Source organism: Anabas testudineus, chromosome 5 (genome assembly GCF_900324465.2).
Source record: "Anabas testudineus chromosome 5, fAnaTes1.2, whole genome shotgun sequence".
Classification (NCBI taxonomy): domain Eukaryota; kingdom Metazoa; phylum Chordata; class Actinopteri; order Anabantiformes; family Anabantidae; genus Anabas; species Anabas testudineus.
In genome coordinates this window covers 12160379-12179449 of record NC_046614.1, presented here as the reverse complement: position 1 = coordinate 12179449, position 19071 = coordinate 12160379, and the positions used below count along the sequence as shown (strand labels likewise).

At 38.6% G+C, this 19071-nt stretch overlaps 3 protein-coding genes across 6 annotated transcripts; 2 read left to right on the top strand and 1 right to left on the bottom strand.

Moving 5' to 3' along the window:
* Window positions 1-1557: 1557 nt before the first annotated feature.
* Window positions 1558-4987, top strand: fkbp11 (FKBP prolyl isomerase 11). Its single transcript, XM_026347912.2, has 6 exons — window positions 1558-1873; window positions 1987-2049; window positions 3664-3751; window positions 3905-3938; window positions 4112-4182; window positions 4737-4987. Exons 1-6 carry the CDS (start codon window positions 1748-1750, stop codon window positions 4943-4945), a joined length of 591 nt encoding a protein of 196 aa, XP_026203697.1. The 5' UTR covers window positions 1558-1747; the 3' UTR covers window positions 4946-4987.
* Window positions 4988-5534: 547 nt separating this feature from the next.
* LOC113153399 (40S ribosomal protein S26) lies at window positions 5535-8541 on the top strand. Its single transcript, XM_026347006.1, has 6 exons — window positions 5535-5540; window positions 5715-5745; window positions 6518-6591; window positions 7776-7953; window positions 8068-8198; window positions 8445-8541. The coding sequence occupies exons 1-6, from the start codon at window positions 5535-5537 to the stop codon at window positions 8478-8480; spliced, it is 456 nt and encodes a 151-aa protein (XP_026202791.1). The 3' UTR covers window positions 8481-8541.
* Window positions 8542-8594: 53 nt separating this feature from the next.
* Window positions 8595-17985, bottom strand: LOC113153972 (zinc finger protein Eos). 4 transcript variants are annotated; one of them, XM_026347908.1, is made up of 8 exons: window positions 17899-17985; window positions 16705-16762; window positions 15108-15212; window positions 14512-14766; window positions 14059-14226; window positions 13816-13965; window positions 13374-13505; window positions 8595-12949 (listed from the first exon to the last, which is right to left on the bottom strand). In XM_026347908.1, the coding sequence occupies exons 2-8, from the start codon at window positions 16742-16744 to the stop codon at window positions 12081-12083; spliced, it is 1719 nt and encodes a 572-aa protein (XP_026203693.1). In that variant the 5' UTR covers window positions 16745-16762; window positions 17899-17985; the 3' UTR covers window positions 8595-12080. The 4 variants fall into 4 exon arrangements, with proteins under 4 accessions (XP_026203693.1, XP_026203694.1, XP_026203695.1 ...); XM_026347909.1 differs by lacking the exon at window positions 17899-17985 and adding an exon at window positions 17514-17805; XM_026347910.1 differs by lacking the exon at window positions 17899-17985 and adding an exon at window positions 17448-17508.
* Between the last annotated feature and the right edge of the window lie 1086 nt (window positions 17986-19071).

The following is a 19071-nucleotide window of genomic DNA, read 5'->3' as shown; positions in this document are numbered from 1 at the left end:
TTGTTTTCTTTCCAAGAGATGACAAAAAGCTGTATGTTGCTTTACTCAGTTTTTATTAGCTGTGTGATAGCATCAAGTTAGGCAATAATGTGTGAACGGGCTACTATTTTTAAAGTAAAATATTCTAATCAGCACTTAGCCTGACATCCTGTTATACAAGGTTCCTGCTGTCTGTGTGAAGTTGTTGAGCTTTCAGGAAATGTTGAAATGGTCTTTAGTGTTGTGTAACATGTGTGATGTCTTGCAGACATTGGGAATAAAGCAGAGCTTCTAAACTGAAATCCTTTTAATGATCATGCAAACGTTAGTAAGATATTGCATAAATGGTTGAGAGTATTTATAGGGATGTTTAATGATGTTGCCATGTAATATGATTCATGATTATGTTCTATTACCTGCTAGTAACACAGATAACCTGTTATCAAATGGCAGCCAATGCAAATTTTAAAACCTCAGAGCAATGCTGTACTTCATTTAGCCTTTTCAGATTTATATATAAAGTTTGACAGAGGTTGGACATGAATAAGCAGCATGATACCGAACAAAATATCTATAACAACATAAAATATGTTGAATAATATATAACTCTGCACAGGAAACCTTTTCAAATAACAAGGAGACACTGTATTTGTTCCTCTAATATTCAAATCTGTGATATTATATTGCCTCAGTGATATCTCAGCAACTTAAAAGCAATATTTTCTACCAATGCTGGAACAGTTTTCGTCTTTAGCTTTATATCTGTGCACCAGTCAGACTGTCTGGAGAAATTACTGTAGGCCTATGTTTGTTGGCTGCAGCCTGTTTAGCTGAGGATGTAGCTATTTGTTTTCTAGTACTTCTGAAGCTGCCCTCAGGTGGAGGGCAGGCGGACTCATGGCCTCCATGCAGCAGATCCGACCCTGACGGACTCCAGCGTGGAGCAGCAGAGCCGGTGTTATGCCGAGTTTTTTGCCGCGATTCGCATCCCCACTCTAATCAGGGAGAGGATGCAGATCTCGGAACTCCGGTTCCATTTTGCACCCCCTTCCTTTTGTAACCACGTTTAGCCCAACCAATGCTGTTTTTTTTTATTTTTTTTATTTATCTTTTAGATTATTTTAAGCATTTTGGCTTAGTGTAACAAAGTACACACGATCTTTGTCCTATTAAATGTTTTAATGTTATTTAGTTTTGGGTTATGAAGTTTCATTGTGGTTCGTGAATGTATGAATGTTTTTTGGTTTTCAAGCAGTTTAATCTAATAAACTTGCTAATAAAAACAGATTTGCTATGTGAACTACTTGTTTTGACCACTCACACTTTTGTGTATGTGAATTTCGCTGTAGCTAAAATATCTAAAAGAAGACAATCGCATTGGTTGGGTAAAACGTGTTTACAGTTAATAAGGGCAGGTGCAATATTTGGCAACTCGGAGTTGCCGAGATCTGCATCCTCCTCCCTGATTAGGTGGGGATGCCGATCTCGCAGGCTCAAATCGGCAACCACGGGCAGACGCTCCCTGCACAGCAGCGCCCCCCAGCGTCTCTGCAGAGCATCGCTTCCGCTACCCACCCACGGAAGCCTGGGATGCTGGCGGAATGCGTGAAGCGGGCTCTTTCAGGGAGACCCAGGTGTTGGGACAACGTCCACGGACTGCTAGTCCTTATCGCCACAGTGTTATAACACATCAGCATTACCAGGTGCTGAGCCATTTTGGCCCCAGGCGGCGTCTCTGTGTAAGAGAAACCCACACGGAAGTTGCTGGATGGCAGCTCTTTTGCAGAAGTTCACAATGAAGAGCAGCTTTTTTCTGCTCCTTCTCACAGCTTTCACCTGTGGAGTCGCACAAGGAGAAGAAAATGCGGCCGAGGATCTGCAAGTGGAGACCCTGGTGAGTGTGTTACAGGGATACAGCAGCTCTACTCCAGGAACACCGCTGCATGTAAACGCATAAGAATAAATACATAAATACCACCGTGTAACAATGAACTCTTCTGACCCAAGGTGAAACCCGAAACTTGCACAGTACTTTCCAGAATGGGAGACACGCTACAGATCCACTACACGGTAAGACTGACGTTGCAGATACACATAAGCAGTTCGAGGTGTGTGTTTGCACTTTGCAAACACTTGGAGAGAAACTGTGACGAACGCATTTATTGTCTATGTGGCACCGTGTGCATGAACCATGTGCACGCTGCTGTGTTTGTGCAGCTTCACGCCGACGCTGAATATGAGTAAGAAACAGTTCTGCGGTGAGCAGCTGATAGAAAAAGGCCCCTCTCTTACTGACCACGGGTCAGATAGCGGTTTATTCTGTGCCAGTGTCCATTTGCCTTGACCAGCGTGTGAGAAGCTCGGCTGCGATGGGCTGGTGCAACACGTCAGCAGTAACAGTCCTGTCTGTCTGTCAGTGGGGCAGCGCCGAGGCCAGATCATCTCTCCTGGCTCCTGGTCTTCATACGTGTTGGACTTAAATTGTGGCCAAAGATCAATTTATTGACCTCGCTTCTCCTAAAGAACAAATCCCTGAAAAACTCAGAAGTCATTTAACAAAACCTGCAACTTTTTAGTCTGTTGCTGAACTATTTTCCTGAATCCATTGAGCTTTCTCCATTTGTAAAACAAATGGATCATTTCATTATCAGTGATATATGGCATATGTTTTCTTTTCTCTCTCTGTGTTTTCACTAGTGTCTATGAAATGTCTGGAAATCCAGCTGCAACTTGAGAGGGGTTATAAATCTTTACTGTAACGCTGTGGACAGAACACTTTTTATCCACATGGTTAATGTCCTTGAGGGTTTTTGAAATTCCTTTAGAGATAAGGTCTGTTAGTATTTACCTTGGCATAAGAAAACATGCAGTTTGCACTCACAATATGATATATACAGACAACTGCAATTTTGTAGCCCACATAGAAAACTGTCTGTATTTGAATATTACAAAGATAGTACAATTGGAAGATAATAAAATGATCTCAATGCAAATGGGTTTGATTTTATTCTAACTAAAAGTAAACATATTATGTTTATCCTACCATAGAGGCTGAGACGGGGAGCTCAGCCTCTACTCTCAATCCGCCCCTGTTAAGTGATCAATCAAGAGTCCACAGTGTTTTGTAATGAGAGATGAACCCTCAACAGTTTAGGTATGTGATGGAAATAATGACACAGAAGGGACAAACCTTGTGGTTAAATTAAATTCAAGTTTCAGTGTCAGTCTTTGAGCACTGAGGCTTACATGATCAAATCCATTGCTTCTGATCCTAAAGATCTGTCAGAATTACTGTATGATAAAACCAGACTAACTTCTGTGGTTTGGTGTATAAGTCATCAACATCTCTGTCAGCGGATAAATATAGATACATAGAATTTAAACTATAAATCTAAAAAAGAATTCCACTTTACCCTTATTTTTATGTCCAGGTTTGAAAATACAAACTGTCTCACAGACAGTGTGGCTTTTAAATTATTATTATTATTATTAATATCAAGTATTTTATTTTTTTATTATAACATCTTCAAACAGATACATCTTTATTTCAGGTAAAAAGTAAAATAGCAAAAACATTTTATTTAAAATTGATCTTTCCACCATTCAAAGTTGTGTGACGTATATGTCAGTGTTTTTCGTGTCAATCGTCATCTCATGTCTCTCATTAAATGTTTTACTGTACAGGGTAAACTGGAAGATGGAAAGGTGATCGACTCATCACTGTCCCGGGATCCTCTTGTTGTTGAGCTGGGGAAGAGGACGGTTATCCCTGGTACGTTAACAAATACTGATCCTTTTGTGTAGCATGTGTTGCTCAATCAGGGACTCTGATTTGGTTATGTTTCAGAGATAACTGCAGCCTGTTGTACAGAAGGGAAAGTGCTTGCTTTGCTCATTGACTCTCTCTGTGTGATTTTCTTATCAGGTCTGGAACAAAGCTTGGTTGGCGTTTGTGAAGGGTAAGTGAAAGTAAAGGTTCACTGGGAAGAATGTGCTCAACAACAGATTTTCTTTTCAATAGCTGCATGCAGTCCTGAATCAATTCAAAAAATACCAAAGGTAATGACTTTGTGATGGAATCGGAAATGCGCTTCCTCTGTGAACATGTTTTGTATTGCTCTTTCATATCCAGGCAAAAAATCAAAGCCAATATTCCCCCTCACCTTGCTTATGGAAAAAAAGGTTACCCTCCAACTATTCCAGGTATTGTAGACATGCACACAAATTAGTGGGTGCACACACACACACATATAGTGTCAACTACACACTGATGGTCACTTTCATATGAGAAATAATATGAGAGCCAGAATATACAATTTGTTCATCTGTTTCTTGATATATTAGGATAGTGGCTTCCAAACTCAGTCCTCAGATACCCCCTTGTTTTACATCTTCCCTGCCCTATACACTGCTGATAGTGTATGTGTGTTATTATTTTTTTTTACCCAGAGCAATGTTGTAGCTCACTGATGTTATCAGCTGTTAGACAACAATGAGGCTTTGTGGCAGTTCATCACTCTTTCCTTCAACAAGTTGGTGACTTTTGTAAAGGCTGTGTATTATTATATATTTTATATCATACAAAAAGTCAAACAACACATACAGCTCGTTCCTCAGGTCACTAAATGGTTTCATGAATTGCACAGCTATGTGAATGTGTAAAATTGTGTAAAATGCTATCATGCATTTCAGTTTATGTTTTATCTGTATGATGATGGACTTTACAAAACAGTTGATCGGACCTTGATTTGTTGTAGGTGATGCTGCACTTGAGTTTGAGGTGGAGGTGATTTCTCTAACGCAGCAGACACAGTGGCAGAAAGTGGTCAACGATGTGTTCCCCCTCGTGTGTTTGGCCCTCGTGCCCACTCTGCTCGGCTTGGTGGGACTATACCTCTACAAAAAGGCCAACGCCCAGAAGCCTAGCAAAAAGAAGGCAAAGGACAAGAAGATCAAGAAGAAATGAGGACAAGAGACAGGACTATTTAAATAAATTTTTTAAATTGTATTTTGCGTCTGTTATTTATTTAGTATTAATGTGTGTCTTTAATATAAAGACTTGAAATTCAAGTCTACTGTTCTTTTAGATTATGTGTTGGTCTCTTACCAATTTTATTAACAGTGAAATTGAAGTTGCAGAATTTGCTGCTGTTGGATTCTGTGTCTGATCATCTGTATCCAGAAATGGCAGCTGAGACAAAAATGTGTCAGTAGAGTCACATCTGTACTCCACAGCTTATTGCCTATTGACAGAAAGTTAGACTTTAACTAGAGCATATTAGGTTAAAGTTAACATGTAGATTACATAATTACAAGCTGTTTCTGTTCTTTTAGATGTTGGCTCTCATACAAAAAAATATTTTGCCAGAAATAAAAATTACAGCCTCTCCACAGCAACAGGACTTTATGTTATGTAAGTGCAAGGACACCATTAGAAAGGCCTTTTGTATTATTTCCACAATACAACATCGTGCATTACTTTTCTTAAAAAGTATTTTTGGATATTTGGTATAAAGATACATGTAATAGATTGAGATGCAGAGATCTGATCATTTATGAAGGTATAAGGAAGACCACTGAAAAACCACATGTAGTAATGGAGTACTAAAACTGTGAGATAAAATTCACATTATATGAGGGACTTAATAAACTATGACTCTGTTTAAAATGAAGAATAACAAGTGTAAGAAAATAAGTGTCTAAATATCTTAACTCTTAACTTATCTCTCATGTAGCTTTTTCAGCCATCAACCAGTAGCCAAAGAGGTAAAGGACATATATAAAACAAACTTTAGAACAGGTTCATTAAACTAAATTAATGACATAATTAAACTAAACTGTTTTACTCCACTACATTCATTTATTTTAGTTATGAGTAGGTTTGCAGGTTTAGACTAGAATTACAAAATAAATAAATAAATACATTATGATGTATTATTTTGTATTTAGATAAAAAAAAAAAAGATTTGATTGAGAAATTTCATCAACAAGAAAAAGCACCAGTTTGTAAAGTTAGCCTGATTACAACAGTGCAATTTGAAATGGGCTATCCTGCATAACGAATACCTCTTTCTGTCTTTTATATTCTAAATATATATTGATGCAAGTACGCGTACATTTTCCAAAATAAAACCTTGAATATACTGTACTGTACATAATTATCTTTATAATACATACCTTAGCTGTAAAGTAATGTAATACATTATAATTTAATTATTCCACCCTTCACATCTTATTGTTTGATTTGCTCTTTATTGACTATAAGGCGAGAGGCAGACGGTAGGTGTGCTTGTATTATTACGCGTCGTTGCCCGCCGGCTCTGACTTATGTGGTAACAGATAACTCCGCTCACCTGGGCGACGCTTGCATTAAAATGTATGTGAACCAATATCCCTCCGCGAATTTAATCTATTTAATGGTATTTTCCACGTGTTTTCACATGATATAGTTAATAAATTTTATTTGATATATAAAACATGTTTTTTTTATAAAATAAAATAAGGCATAAACGAATTTCTCTTTTGTTACAAACGTTAGAGGGCGGAGCGGATTGCACTACTTCTCGCGGTGCAACCTCTTCCGGTCCTCTTTCCAGCTTCCCTTGCATCATGGTGAGTGCGTTTCTTTGGCGGCCTTAAGGCAAAAACTGAATAAAATGGTGTTTTACTCGAATAACTATACGTTATTATGTCATCCTCGGTATTATAAGCAAATAACTAAACCACAACGCGGAGACTCGACTTTAGATGTTTGTTAGAATAATTATAAAGCGACTCCGGGCCTAATGCTAGCTGTTAGCAGGCTAGCCGTTTTGTGCATGTGTTCCTATGCGCGAAGGATCAATGTGCGGCGAAACATTAAAGAGATGTTTGTTACAATACCGATATATATATTTATCTTACAATGTTTGTTATGGGTCAATTAAAATGAAACGGGGGCAACAAAGTACATTTAGAATATTTGATCATAGCAGCGTGTTAGAGACGCTGTATGCAGTCAAGCGCATACTAAAGTGAACTGTTAATGAACCATTCAGTCCATGAAATGTAGGTAAAACGTTTCCTGAACGACAGTTTTGTTGTGTGTACAACTAAGGTGGTTGAATGTAACGTCAGTGTTTATACTTAGTTTTCCTTTTTCGCAGGTGTTGAGGTGAATGAGTAATATGAGGAAGTACACTAGGTAGAAATACTGAAATATATTCACAATTCTGTTTTACTACACTGGGATTAATATAGTGCAACATGCACATGATTTGCTCAGTGGTTACTGTGGATTGGACATTTCAGACTTTTATTGGAATAGTTAATAGTTCCTTAAGCAGCAATTAATGGTCCAATAAATAATCAGCATTATGCAGAATGTTAAAATAATCTGTTTCAATTCAATATGAAGAAGATCTGTACTGTTGGCATATTTTAGCCTTCAGTGTGTACGTCATACTTTAATAGACATTTTGGACTCCATCTGAACCAGGGATGGACATTTTTCACCGTTTCCTTACACTTGAAGTCTAAATCTAATAAAATTGTTAGCTGTATTTACTAGCGTTTGGGGAAAACCATATAAACCCTCAAACAAAAGATGAACTTTTAAACACAGTTAGTCATACATGACCTTATGTACTATGTAAATTATTAAATCTATATTTAAAATAATTTCTTTGGTGCTTCCCCTCCTTTTTTTTTTTTCTTTTTTTGATAAATCGATATTGTAAGTACTAGTGAGTATAAGCTTTAATTCCGGTTGGTGGGCTGTAATATGGCTTGTATTAATAATTTCTTCTGTTTTACAGACCAAGAAGAGGAGGAATAACGGTCGTGCCAAGAAGGGCCGTGGACACGTGCAGCCCATCCGCTGCACAAACTGTGCCCGTTGTGTCCCTAAGGACAAGGCCATCAAGAAATTTGTCATCAGGAACATAGTGGAGGCAGCTGCCGTGAGAGACATCTCTGAGGCCAGTGTCTTTGACTGTGAGTGTATTTGCTTATTTTGTTTCATACATCATGCTATTATGATACTACATAGTATTTTTATGCTGGTGGTATGTCCTCATCATGTACCTCTCTCCTGTGTCAATTTTGCAGCTTATGTACTTCCCAAGCTCTACGTGAAGCTCCACTACTGTGTCAGCTGTGCCATCCACAGCAAGGTGGTGAGGAATCGCTCCTGTGAGGCCAGGAAAGACCGCACCCCACCACCCCGATTCAGGCCCGCTGTGAGTATCCACAATACTGCACTGTGTATAGGTTCAGTGTAGCTTTACAAAGAGTGTAGTCACAGCAGGAAAGAACAGTTGTAAATGTTAAATATTTGGTTCATATGAAACAAGCCACCATGCACAACACCAATGATACAATACAAACAAACATATGATTATTGTAATTAGCTATACTTGTGTTGGACAACTAAAAACTCAATAATAAGTAATATTAACCTACAATGTTTTTTCCCTGTTTCACAGGCTGGTGCCCCAAGAGCTCCTCCAAAGCCCATGTAAAGCAAAATTTGAAGATGCTGTTCACCTGATGAATAAACTGAAACAACTTTACAAATCTTAAGTGGGACTCTCATTATTTTCAACCAGCTGTGTTGTGTAGCTGTAAGAAAGACAGACCTGTCAAGTATTTTATTTGGAATAGATTATCTTACAGTACAAAACTTACAGTAGTTTCAGATCAGATTACGCAAATGCATAATTACATATGATACATTTAAAAAGGCTGCAGTTATTCAAAGCAATATCGGACCATTTACAGGAGTGGGGAGGTTAAACGGTTAAACTGAAGGAAACTGCAACTAGCAAAACATTGAGCAGAAAATAGCACAACTAGAACTAGTTTTCTCAACTATAGTCTTGAATTAGATTGAACTTTATTTATTTTTAAGAGTAAAATGAGAAAGTGACTGGGGTGTAGGTTGAAGAGCAAACAGCATTGGTACCACATGCATCAGGTTTAGCAGCACATCACTGTCCAGTGTAGCAAACAGGAAAAAAAGAATTGCACAAACATATTTTTATTCTTGTTGCAAATTAGCTAAGTCTTAAACTTGGGACTCGAGGTTTGTTTGTTTACATCTAGTCTACAGTATTTGTCACGCTAAAGTTCAACCTAACTACTGCATAATTTTATACTTCTTAAAAATTGAGTAATTTCTTTGGCTATGAGCTGTGAGTATAACAGGTTCTGGTTCCAGGGCCACTGATTACTGGTCATTTTAGGTGTATTCTACAGCTGGTGGAAAATTAAAATCTTAGATTAATAAAACAACGTGGAGCCTTTTGTACTGTGCAGTGGCACTCTGGGATTAACAAGTGACAAAATAAGTTTTACACCAATGTGAGAATTTCTGTATTTCGGAGGAAAAAGCAGAAAAGGCCAAAGGCACAATAGCAAAGTCTAAAACACAAATTGCAGCCAGGCCTTTTCATGGGTTGAACTTGTTACCTAAATGAGAATATACACAGTGAGTCTGAATGCTAGATGTATTTGATTTGTCAAAGCATTTTTGGCCACACAAACTGATGTTGGAACAACTTTGGTGTCAAATGTTTTCCATTTTTGTAGATCAGGTTGCAGAAAATTTTAACATTCTGCAAAGTTTGATTTACAAAACATCTGAGTTAACATGAGCTAACAGTCTGTGCTCTTTTATTAAGGCAAGATACTCAGATCATTCAGTTAAACTAACTTTGGAAGACACAATTGAATCATCTATTTAGGCTTGTGTCTTATATTGATGACGAGATCAATGCAGAGCATTGTGCCAACACGTGGCTTTCTTTCAATAGACAGTTATGTCCACCAAAGCCAACAATCTAATGATAATGACATACTTTATTGATCCCCTTGGGAAAATTGTTTGGGCAACCATCCATCCAACAAGTGTAGCTCTAGTTGAGAACTTGTAGTAATTTATGAAACAGTTCTTTATTTTGAAGGGAAACTTTAAATTATCTTTTCTAAATATCTTAATATAGAAATAATCAAATTCTTCCTGTATGATCAAATACTAATCTACTTGAATTTTTCATTTTGCCACTTTTGCCTAACTCTAATCTAGAAGGTGCTCAGCAGTGGGAATTGGCTCTTTATCTCTGACATGAGGGAGCCAGTTTTTGGTGCTATATAGAGCCACACTTATGTTAATCTAAAAAAAAAAAATAATATGAAAACCCAAGAACTTTTTAATTCATCTTCATATAAACAATATTTCAATGTTTCTGCACATTTACACCACTAAAACCTTTGAAAATCCATACAGGACTGAGCAGCACATGACAGAACTAAGGAACCATTCACAGTGCTAAAACAAACCTTGAATGGTTCAGTGGTTTCTGTTTATCATGGAAAAAAAGGAAAATCAACATTACCGAAGCTGAAAAGACCTAGAAAATATCCATCCTGATAAACATATGGGGAAAATCTTAAATAAGCCATATTTCTGCTCCACAAAACTTACTGGGCTAAAGTCAGCTGATGATTTTGACTACTGTCAACATTTTGTGTTATTAGAAATCAGTGCATCTATGATACCTCAGTGTGTCCCAAGCTTTCTTTTAAGGTTATTTATAATGGGAACATGGAGATAAATCTTATCTACATTATTTTCTTTTTAGGAACATAAGCTGGGTAATAATGTGTGTGCCCAATTCCATAGCCTGCTGGACAGTTCAACCCTTGTGTTTATAGTGTGTGAAGTCAATTTAACCATCTTCACTTCGAGTGTTTTTTGAACCAACACATTTCTCTTGACATGTTAAGTTATTATAGATCACAAATGACAAATCCAATTTTGGGAAAAAAAAAGAAACTGGTTTAGTCTACTGATACACTAGTGGCTGGGTCTGAAACGTGTTCAAATAACATGCAAATAAAACTTTCTGGTGGGGTTAGCATGAGGACGGTATTACAATGACTTTTGTAGTGTCTAGAAAACAATTAGAGTTGTGATTTTGTAACTTATTATCTCTAATATCACCCACAATCTGTTCATGTTTCAAGACATGACAGTTGGTAGCTCACATCTGGTCAACCAAATATGACTGGGGTGAAGAAAGGCACAATACAACATGATACCAACAATAAAATTATAAATAAAGCATAAATAGATTAGTGTTGGTTTGCAGTTTCATGTAGTGATGAAAGGGTAAATGTTGAGGACCTTAGCTTCTTTAGTAATCTCTAAAATTGTGGCAGTGATATTTGTACCCTTTTCCTAATGAGAAAAACATTCCATTAGTTTTTCTCACATTTGAGAGAAATGTGCAGGTCATTCATGTATAAAATAGTTTAATATAATCATGGTATTCTGGCAGGTATTGGTGCAACAAAAGCAGTTATAGAAAAGGAAAACCAATATTTCATATTCCGCTCCACACGGCATTCACACAAATAAAGGCCTTCATTTTTCACTTATTTAGTTCACTTCTAAAAAACACAGGGTCTTTCACATTGTCCCTCTCTCTCTCGCTCTCAAACATACTCACACACACTCGGACCTGTCAACCCTGGCCCGGTTAAAAGCAAAAGTGCGTTTCTAATTCTTGGACAATCCCTCAAACACATCTATTAACTTGGACCTGGATTTTGAGTTTGGTCTGCACTTTTAAAAATGATTCATTGTATAGAATCAAACCCAAGCTGGAAAAACAGAATCCATTGTAGACAAGCCCATCAACTTCACATTAAGTTTTTATATTATTTGTGTTAAAGTGCACAAGTCAGAAAATTATTTTAATTATGATCAAAAACTTTATTTGTTTAACAATTTATGCATCAGATTTGAATTCTGAATTTCAGAGCAAGGCACATTTGCAAATGAAAAGGTGCATTGGCTCTTCTACTAAAAGTATCCAAATGTATAATAAAAGTGCTTTTTAAATAGGTGTGTTGCTCAAAGTGCATTGAAAATCATGATTTTCAATAATTCAATAATAAAATATGAGCTTTCTGTTATCCTGGTACATTTCTACTCTACTAGTGTCTAAAGCATTTGTATCAGTTTCCCATTAAGCTCATGTGCAGACCAAACCCAGCCAGGTCCTGGTTTCAGTGTAAAAATAGCTCTATGTGAAGCAGGTTGTCCACATTGATCCTCAGTCAAGGATGTGCTCTCCACGGACGATGTGTGAAGAAAATTCATAGCGGTCCTGGCAGCGGTGGCCACAGATGTTACACTCAAAAGGCTGGCGAAAACCATGGCAGCCCATGTGGATGGTAAACATTACATGGTCCAGAAAAAGCACACGGCAGTGCTCACAACGGAAAGAGCGCACAGCTCGCCCTTCTCCATCTACAACCCGAAAAGCCTCCCTGGAGGTTGAGGATGGTGCTGTGGGTGAGCTGGAAGTTGGAGCAAGGGTAGGAGGTGGGGGAGCTGAGTGGCCTCCATCCTCTCTGTCCACTTCCCTGTCTTTGGCATGGTTGGGACTGTGTCTGTCCCGACTCCTGCGGTGTGCAATGGGAGGAGGTGCTTGGTTGTGGTTGTTGGGGTGGTGGCAGCCATTGTTACTGTGCAGAGTTGGGGTGGGAGCAGTACTGTTGCATGGGTCATCTGGCATACTCTCCGTGTCTGTGGAGTCCTGGCAACCATTGCTAGGTGAAGGGGCATGACTTCGACCAGCAGGTAGGTCTTCATGACCCTCTGCTGCCTCCCTTCCCCCTACACCCACACATCCCAGCCCAGATCCAGTCCCTGTACAATCCAACCTTGGGCCAAGAGGGATGGGGGCGTGAGAGGAGCTGTGGACCAGCCTGAGTTCTGATAAACATGAAGGGTGAGTGGTGGGAAGGTGTAGAGGCCTCAGCGTGTCTGCTCCATTACCTGCTATTCCTGCATACTCTCCTCCCAGACCAGGGAAATGTGGGGCTTCAAGGTCCCCTGCATGCATCTCTCCATCTTTATCCAAGCCAGGATTGATCTCATAAGGTGCATCTCCAACATTGAGGCGTATGTGCTTCTGTCCTGTATTAAAGACACAAAATATTACAACATTAAACAATAAAAGTCTGTGGAAGGCGTTACAATAGCAAATATTTTAATACTTAGAAATCTTTCCCAGATAACTAAACAGCCAAATTTTTTGTGTTCATTCTCATAATGATGCTTACTTATGTTATTGTTGAGTATTTTTTTCCCCTTTCACTTTTTACTGGACTATACTGAGTGGAGTTGTGCAGGTATGGCTGTGTCAGACCAGTTCAAACTAAATAACTAGTGGTAATCCAGGACTAATTTTTTTTTTTTTAATTGCAAAAATAAGAAAAAAAAAAAAAGAAAACTTGTGGTCACATCTTTAGAGTGAAAAGATCATGTAGGATCCAATTCAAGCAATGAATGCTGGTTTCTGAGATTCCTTAACCCATCCGCACTGAGACCAAGTGCTCACCTACAAATTTTTGTGGTGTGGATCTCTTGCGTTTGGTGATGCTGTTGGCGAGTCGATCGATAAATGCCATCTTGTCTGAGGAGGGCTGCAGTAGAGAGTCTGGTATAAACTCTAGCTCTCTCATCTCCTCTCCTGCACAAAGTACAAACAAACTGTGTTGTCATTTTTGGGATTTTCTTTTTACCCAGACAGCATTTATCTCAAATGTTTAGAGTGTAAACTAGTTTTCAACTGAATCTAAACCAGCTTTTGGATTTATAGAGAAAGTGAGTGTAAGTGGGGGATTCTTTTTTAGAAACTATATTTCTACATTACATGTTCAATCCAACTAATTGGAAACAGAGGTTGTGATTTAAGTTAGACTATCTGAGATAATCTTATCTGAGAAAATGTTTAGTTCTGGCTTGTCATCTCAATGAATGTGTCGAAATACATACTGTACCTGGATTCTGAGCACTGGGTGGCTGCTGTGATTCCAGACTCTGTAAGTAGCTGTGGCAGCGCTCACGGTGCTCCTCCAGGGTGCTCTGCTGCTTGTAACTACGGCCACAATAACTGCACTTATATGGCTTCCCTACAGTTGGAGAGGACACTGGAGAGGAATTAGGAAGATAGCATTATTATTGACTAAACATGTCAACTACTGTATTTAAAAAGTACCTGCTCAGACTTAAATCTGTCTTACCAGCATGAGTGCGAAGATGGCCGGTAAGAGCATCTCTTCTTCGACAGGCATAGCTGCAGAAGGGACATTTAAAAGGTTTCTCCCCTGAGTGCAGCTTGATGTGGCGAAGCAGGTTACCCTTTTGAGTGAAGGAGGCGCCACACTGATTACACTGGAATGGTCGCTCACCTGGGGGTAGATCAGACTAATAAAACCATCACCCCGATTCCTACTTCTGCAGTGTCTGCCACTGTCTTACATGCTGTAATCATTAGAGTAGCGAGTTTCTTCATTGCATAATTTATACATTTCCCCCACATATTTCTATCTCCTCTGGAACCTTGTATCAACACTTAACAACAATTGCATACACTACAGCAAATGTGTGCAGAAGATTATGAATGTGTTTGACAATAAGCTATAATAAAGTATGTCCAACTTTAAAAGTATAGCTGAACTAAACTACTCAGTCACCTGTATGGCTGCGTTTGTGCACCATTAGGACATTAGGCCCAATGCAGATCATTCCACAGATGTCACACTTGAGCTTTCCATTTGGCAGCCTGGTGGCTCCAGCTGGCATGGTTTCAGAATTGGTGAGTTCTCTGTAACCTCCACCAGCCTCAGATCCCTGCTCTTGACCTCCTTCCTCTAACCGCTCCCCTCTTTCATCTTCAGTTCCACGACCTATGTCTTCATCACTGTACAACTCCACCTTAATGGAGTTGGCTACAAAGGTACAGCAAAAATAAAGAAGGCCATAAGTGAAATAATTTATCAACCAGTACAGTAAGTTTCAAGACATAAGAGATAAAGATAAGAGCATAAGCATATGTTTGGGTGTCATTACATATGTGATGAGTGTAGAGCTGCCTCAGTAACTTATCTGAATAATGAAACAACTACAAAATGTATGTGCATTTTCACACAGCTCTTGAAAACATTTCACATTACAGTAAATGTAAGGAGTAGTTGTACGATATATTGGGTATTAATACATATGTGACATTAATGTATGATTTTAGGCTTTGATTAGCCATTACGTCATCTATTTAGTAGGATTCACCAACCACTAAGGGAGCGACTAGGAGAGGTCTCCTTGCTGTTGGGAGTGCTCACTGTTGGACCTCCAAGGGCTCCAGAAAACTCTCTTTCAATTGATGAGTCTCCACTAGCTGTAACCAAAAGGAAACAAAGACAAGATCTGTTGTTTGACCAACATGCCAACCTTGCTCACTGTATCTCTGATGAAATATATATAATAGTATACAGTGAAAAGAAAAATACCTAATTAATGTCAAAGTGAATGTCAACTAAATAAAAATTTGTAAGGTGAAATCAGTGTTCGCATTAATATTCACCCCCTTTAAAATGACTGACCTAATCCATCAGAGGTCCAGATATTTGGCGCTAGTAGTCCCACAATTAGTGAAATGGGGATCACCTGAGTGAAGTGAATGCATCTCAAGTGATGCAGTATAAAGAAAGACTGAAAAACCAGTGACTGGACCTTCCAGTCACTGGTTATTCAGTATTCCTGGCTATCATTACACTATGAAGACAAAAGAACACTCCCAGCAACTCAAAGAACAGGTCATTAAAAAGCGTAAGTCAGGGGATGGATACAAAAAAATTTCAGAACATCCCTCAGAGTTCAGTGAAATCCATTATTAAGAAATGAGAGAAATATTGCACACGTCTAAATCTGTCTGGTACAGGCTTTTTCACACAGACTGAGTGAGCATGCAAGAAGGAGACTAGTGAGAGGCCACTGAAACGCTGATGACTACTCTGAGGGAGAAAGAAGCTTCAGCAACTGAGACAGGAAAGACTGTACATCTGTCAAAACGTTATGAGACAGTGGCAAGGAGAAAGACACTGAAGAAAACGCATGTTAAATAACAACTTGAGTTTGCCAATAGGCATGTGAAAAACTACATGGTCAGGTGGAAGAGGGTTCTTTGGTCTAATGAGACCAAAATGCTTTCTGTCCATTAGACAAGACGCTGTTTGATGCACACCAAACACTGCACATCACCACAAAGACACCATCCTCACGGTGAAACACGGTGGTCGCAGCCTCATGCTGTGGGGATGCTTCTCGGCACCTGGTCCTGAAAGGCTTGTTAAGGTAGAGGGTAAGATGAATGCTGCAAATTATAGGACAATCCTGGAGGACAATCTTATTCAGTCAGCAAGATAACTACGGGTTGGGAAAAGATCTGTTTTCCAGCAAGACAATGACCCGAAGCATTAAACAAAAATGGTTTATCAACAGCAAGGTGAATATTCTGAATGGCCGAGTCAAAGCCCTGCAACCTGACAGAGTTTGAGCAGTGTTGCAAAGAAGAATGGCATAAACTTCCAGTGCCCACATGTGCAAGCCTAACTGAAACCTATCCACACAGACTCCATGCTGTGATTGCAGTCGAAGGTGCCTCTACTAAATACTGACATGAAGGGTGTGAATATTAATGCAAACACTGATTTAAACTTAGATATTTTTATTCAATTGACATTACTTTGTAGAACCCTGTTTTCAGTTTCACATTAATGAGGTATTTTTCAGATTTTTTTTTTTTGTCACAGTCTGCAATTTTTATTGACCACCAAGGAGGAAACATCTAAGGGGTTCAATAGTTTATAGGCACGGTATAACAGTCCTACCTGATATGAAAGACCGTCCATTGCAGTCATCGACATCCATACTAGTTCAAGCTAAATACTGAAATAACAGATATGTCAAAGGTTCAGATGAAATTGAATTATGTCTCTCACACAAAAACACATGCATTAAATATAAGCATAATGTACAACAAACAAAACGCAAATTAGAGGTACAGGTTCACTTTGACATCAAATTATGTAACGAATTAAAAGTTAAGCTAAAATAGCAACGTTAATGCTAGAAAATGTATTTACAAGTAAAGTTAGATACACTTTCAATGACAGGACAGGATAGGATAACATTAAACGCTAGCTTGAATGACTGTTTACAACTATAAACTTGTATGTGCGATTTAAGGCCATGGATTTTTAACTGCACAAATATTAACATTAGCGCACCAAGGCTACATGCGTTGACAATTTTTTGATGTGGGTTAAGTATTTGTACGACAAAAATAGTTAACTAGCAGCTAAGTTAGCGTCATCTTAGCAAACACAGATCAGTTAATGCCATTAAGCAACCAACGTCAACGTAAGGTTGACTCATGACAACACTGACAAAGTGTTAACTTAATGTTAGGCAACTCTAACGTTGACCTGGTCTGAGACAATTAATATGCAATCCATATCTTTATGCACAGCTTTTACAGTGCCAGTACATTTACTCAGCACTAACGCTGAGATAAAGTTCACGGGTCGGCCTTGGTCGCTAATGTTAGCGTACTACATGTGATGGAAATTACCGTTAGCCAGGTTAGCTAAAGTCAACACCATAACGTTTCAGCAGTCTGTCATCCTCGACAGCTTACCAAAATCATGGAGCAACGTTACAGCTCAGTTATATGGGCAAATACGTGAGGTAGATAACGCTCACTTGTGTCATTAATTGGTTGACTGACGTTAAACTGGACATCCAAGTCTCTACGACGTCTTGTTATACGCTAGCATAACAAACCAACGTTAGCCTGTACTGTCTTAGCTAGCTCGCCACGACAGCCAATGTTTCCGAAACGGTTGCTATGGCACCCATCGCCTCCCATAATGCTATTGCTAACTAGCTAGTGGATAGCTAGCTGGCTAGCTAACGCTCACTGTAGCACTGAAGCCGACTTTTAGACAACAGCACAAACATGGCAAGCGAAAACAGAAATGTTTCTTAAAGTTGTCATGTTCTCCCATTAACCGTCACATTACCTGTCCCTGACAGGGCCGTTTCAGTGAGGTTGTTCTGTATTTTCATCTGCCTGTTTATAACGACAGCATCTCCCGGTAGCATTTACCTCCCACTTCAAGCAATTTCCGGTTGGTGCTCACGTGTGACATTAAACTAGAAATGGGAAATAAAACCCTGTATTATTTAACCACTTACACACGCAAAGAAAGATTAATAACACGAGCAATAATGTGGAGTAGAGAGTTTTCTGATAGGCATCATTTATAAATGTAGTTTTGTTGACGTTTAAGCGGTTGTTAGTATAGGGTAATTTATATTGAACCACACTTTATCTATTATTTTGCCTCTGCGCTGTAGTTGTCTAATTGCATTTCACGGTATTTGATTATTGCTCCCAATTTCTCAAAAGGGGAAAAGCATGTTGCCTCTCTAGTACACAGGGTGGTGGAGTCCAGGGGGCACCCAAAGCCTTTACACCCGTACCTGTCCCACTAAGAGTGCTTAACTTTTATTATTATTATTTTTTTAACTACAACTACACAACCCCCATTTTTGTTATATAGAAACTAAACATTTGAAATGCATCTGTTGTCTGTTATGTTTTATTTAGTCATAGGAAAGACTAAACTGACTAACATCTTAACACTAACCCATTATAAAACTCCTAAGGTGAAAAACAGTTAGGAATAGAGAGAAGGACTTTTAAGAGGCTTAAGCGTTTCTTATGCAGACAACAAAATAGTGGAATGAGAAATATTCTCCAAACACTCAATCACAGTGAGAAACAGTGTAGATCATGTAGGGATGTCTGTGGTCGATTTTATGACTCACGTCACCCAACACAATAACACTGTAGAACAGTAAAGCAGCAGAGTAATGAGACAAACTACTCATACTACTTTAGTTACATATTTTCATTCTACTTTAGTCATGGTACTTTCATTCAGCTTTATATTGTGATATATATCTAATTTAGTTAAATTGGACATACAGACCAGACAGCACAGACTTCCCCAAAGTTCTCAACATAATTAATGTGACACAAACTACATCATCACACCATCAGAAAATGAAGATATTTTGGTCATAAATAATACCTTTCATTTTAAGAGGATGACAGTTTCACTGTGGACTGCATGTTTAAATCAATGCTGCTACTGAAATAGACCGGCCTGTAATCAGTATCGGCTTAT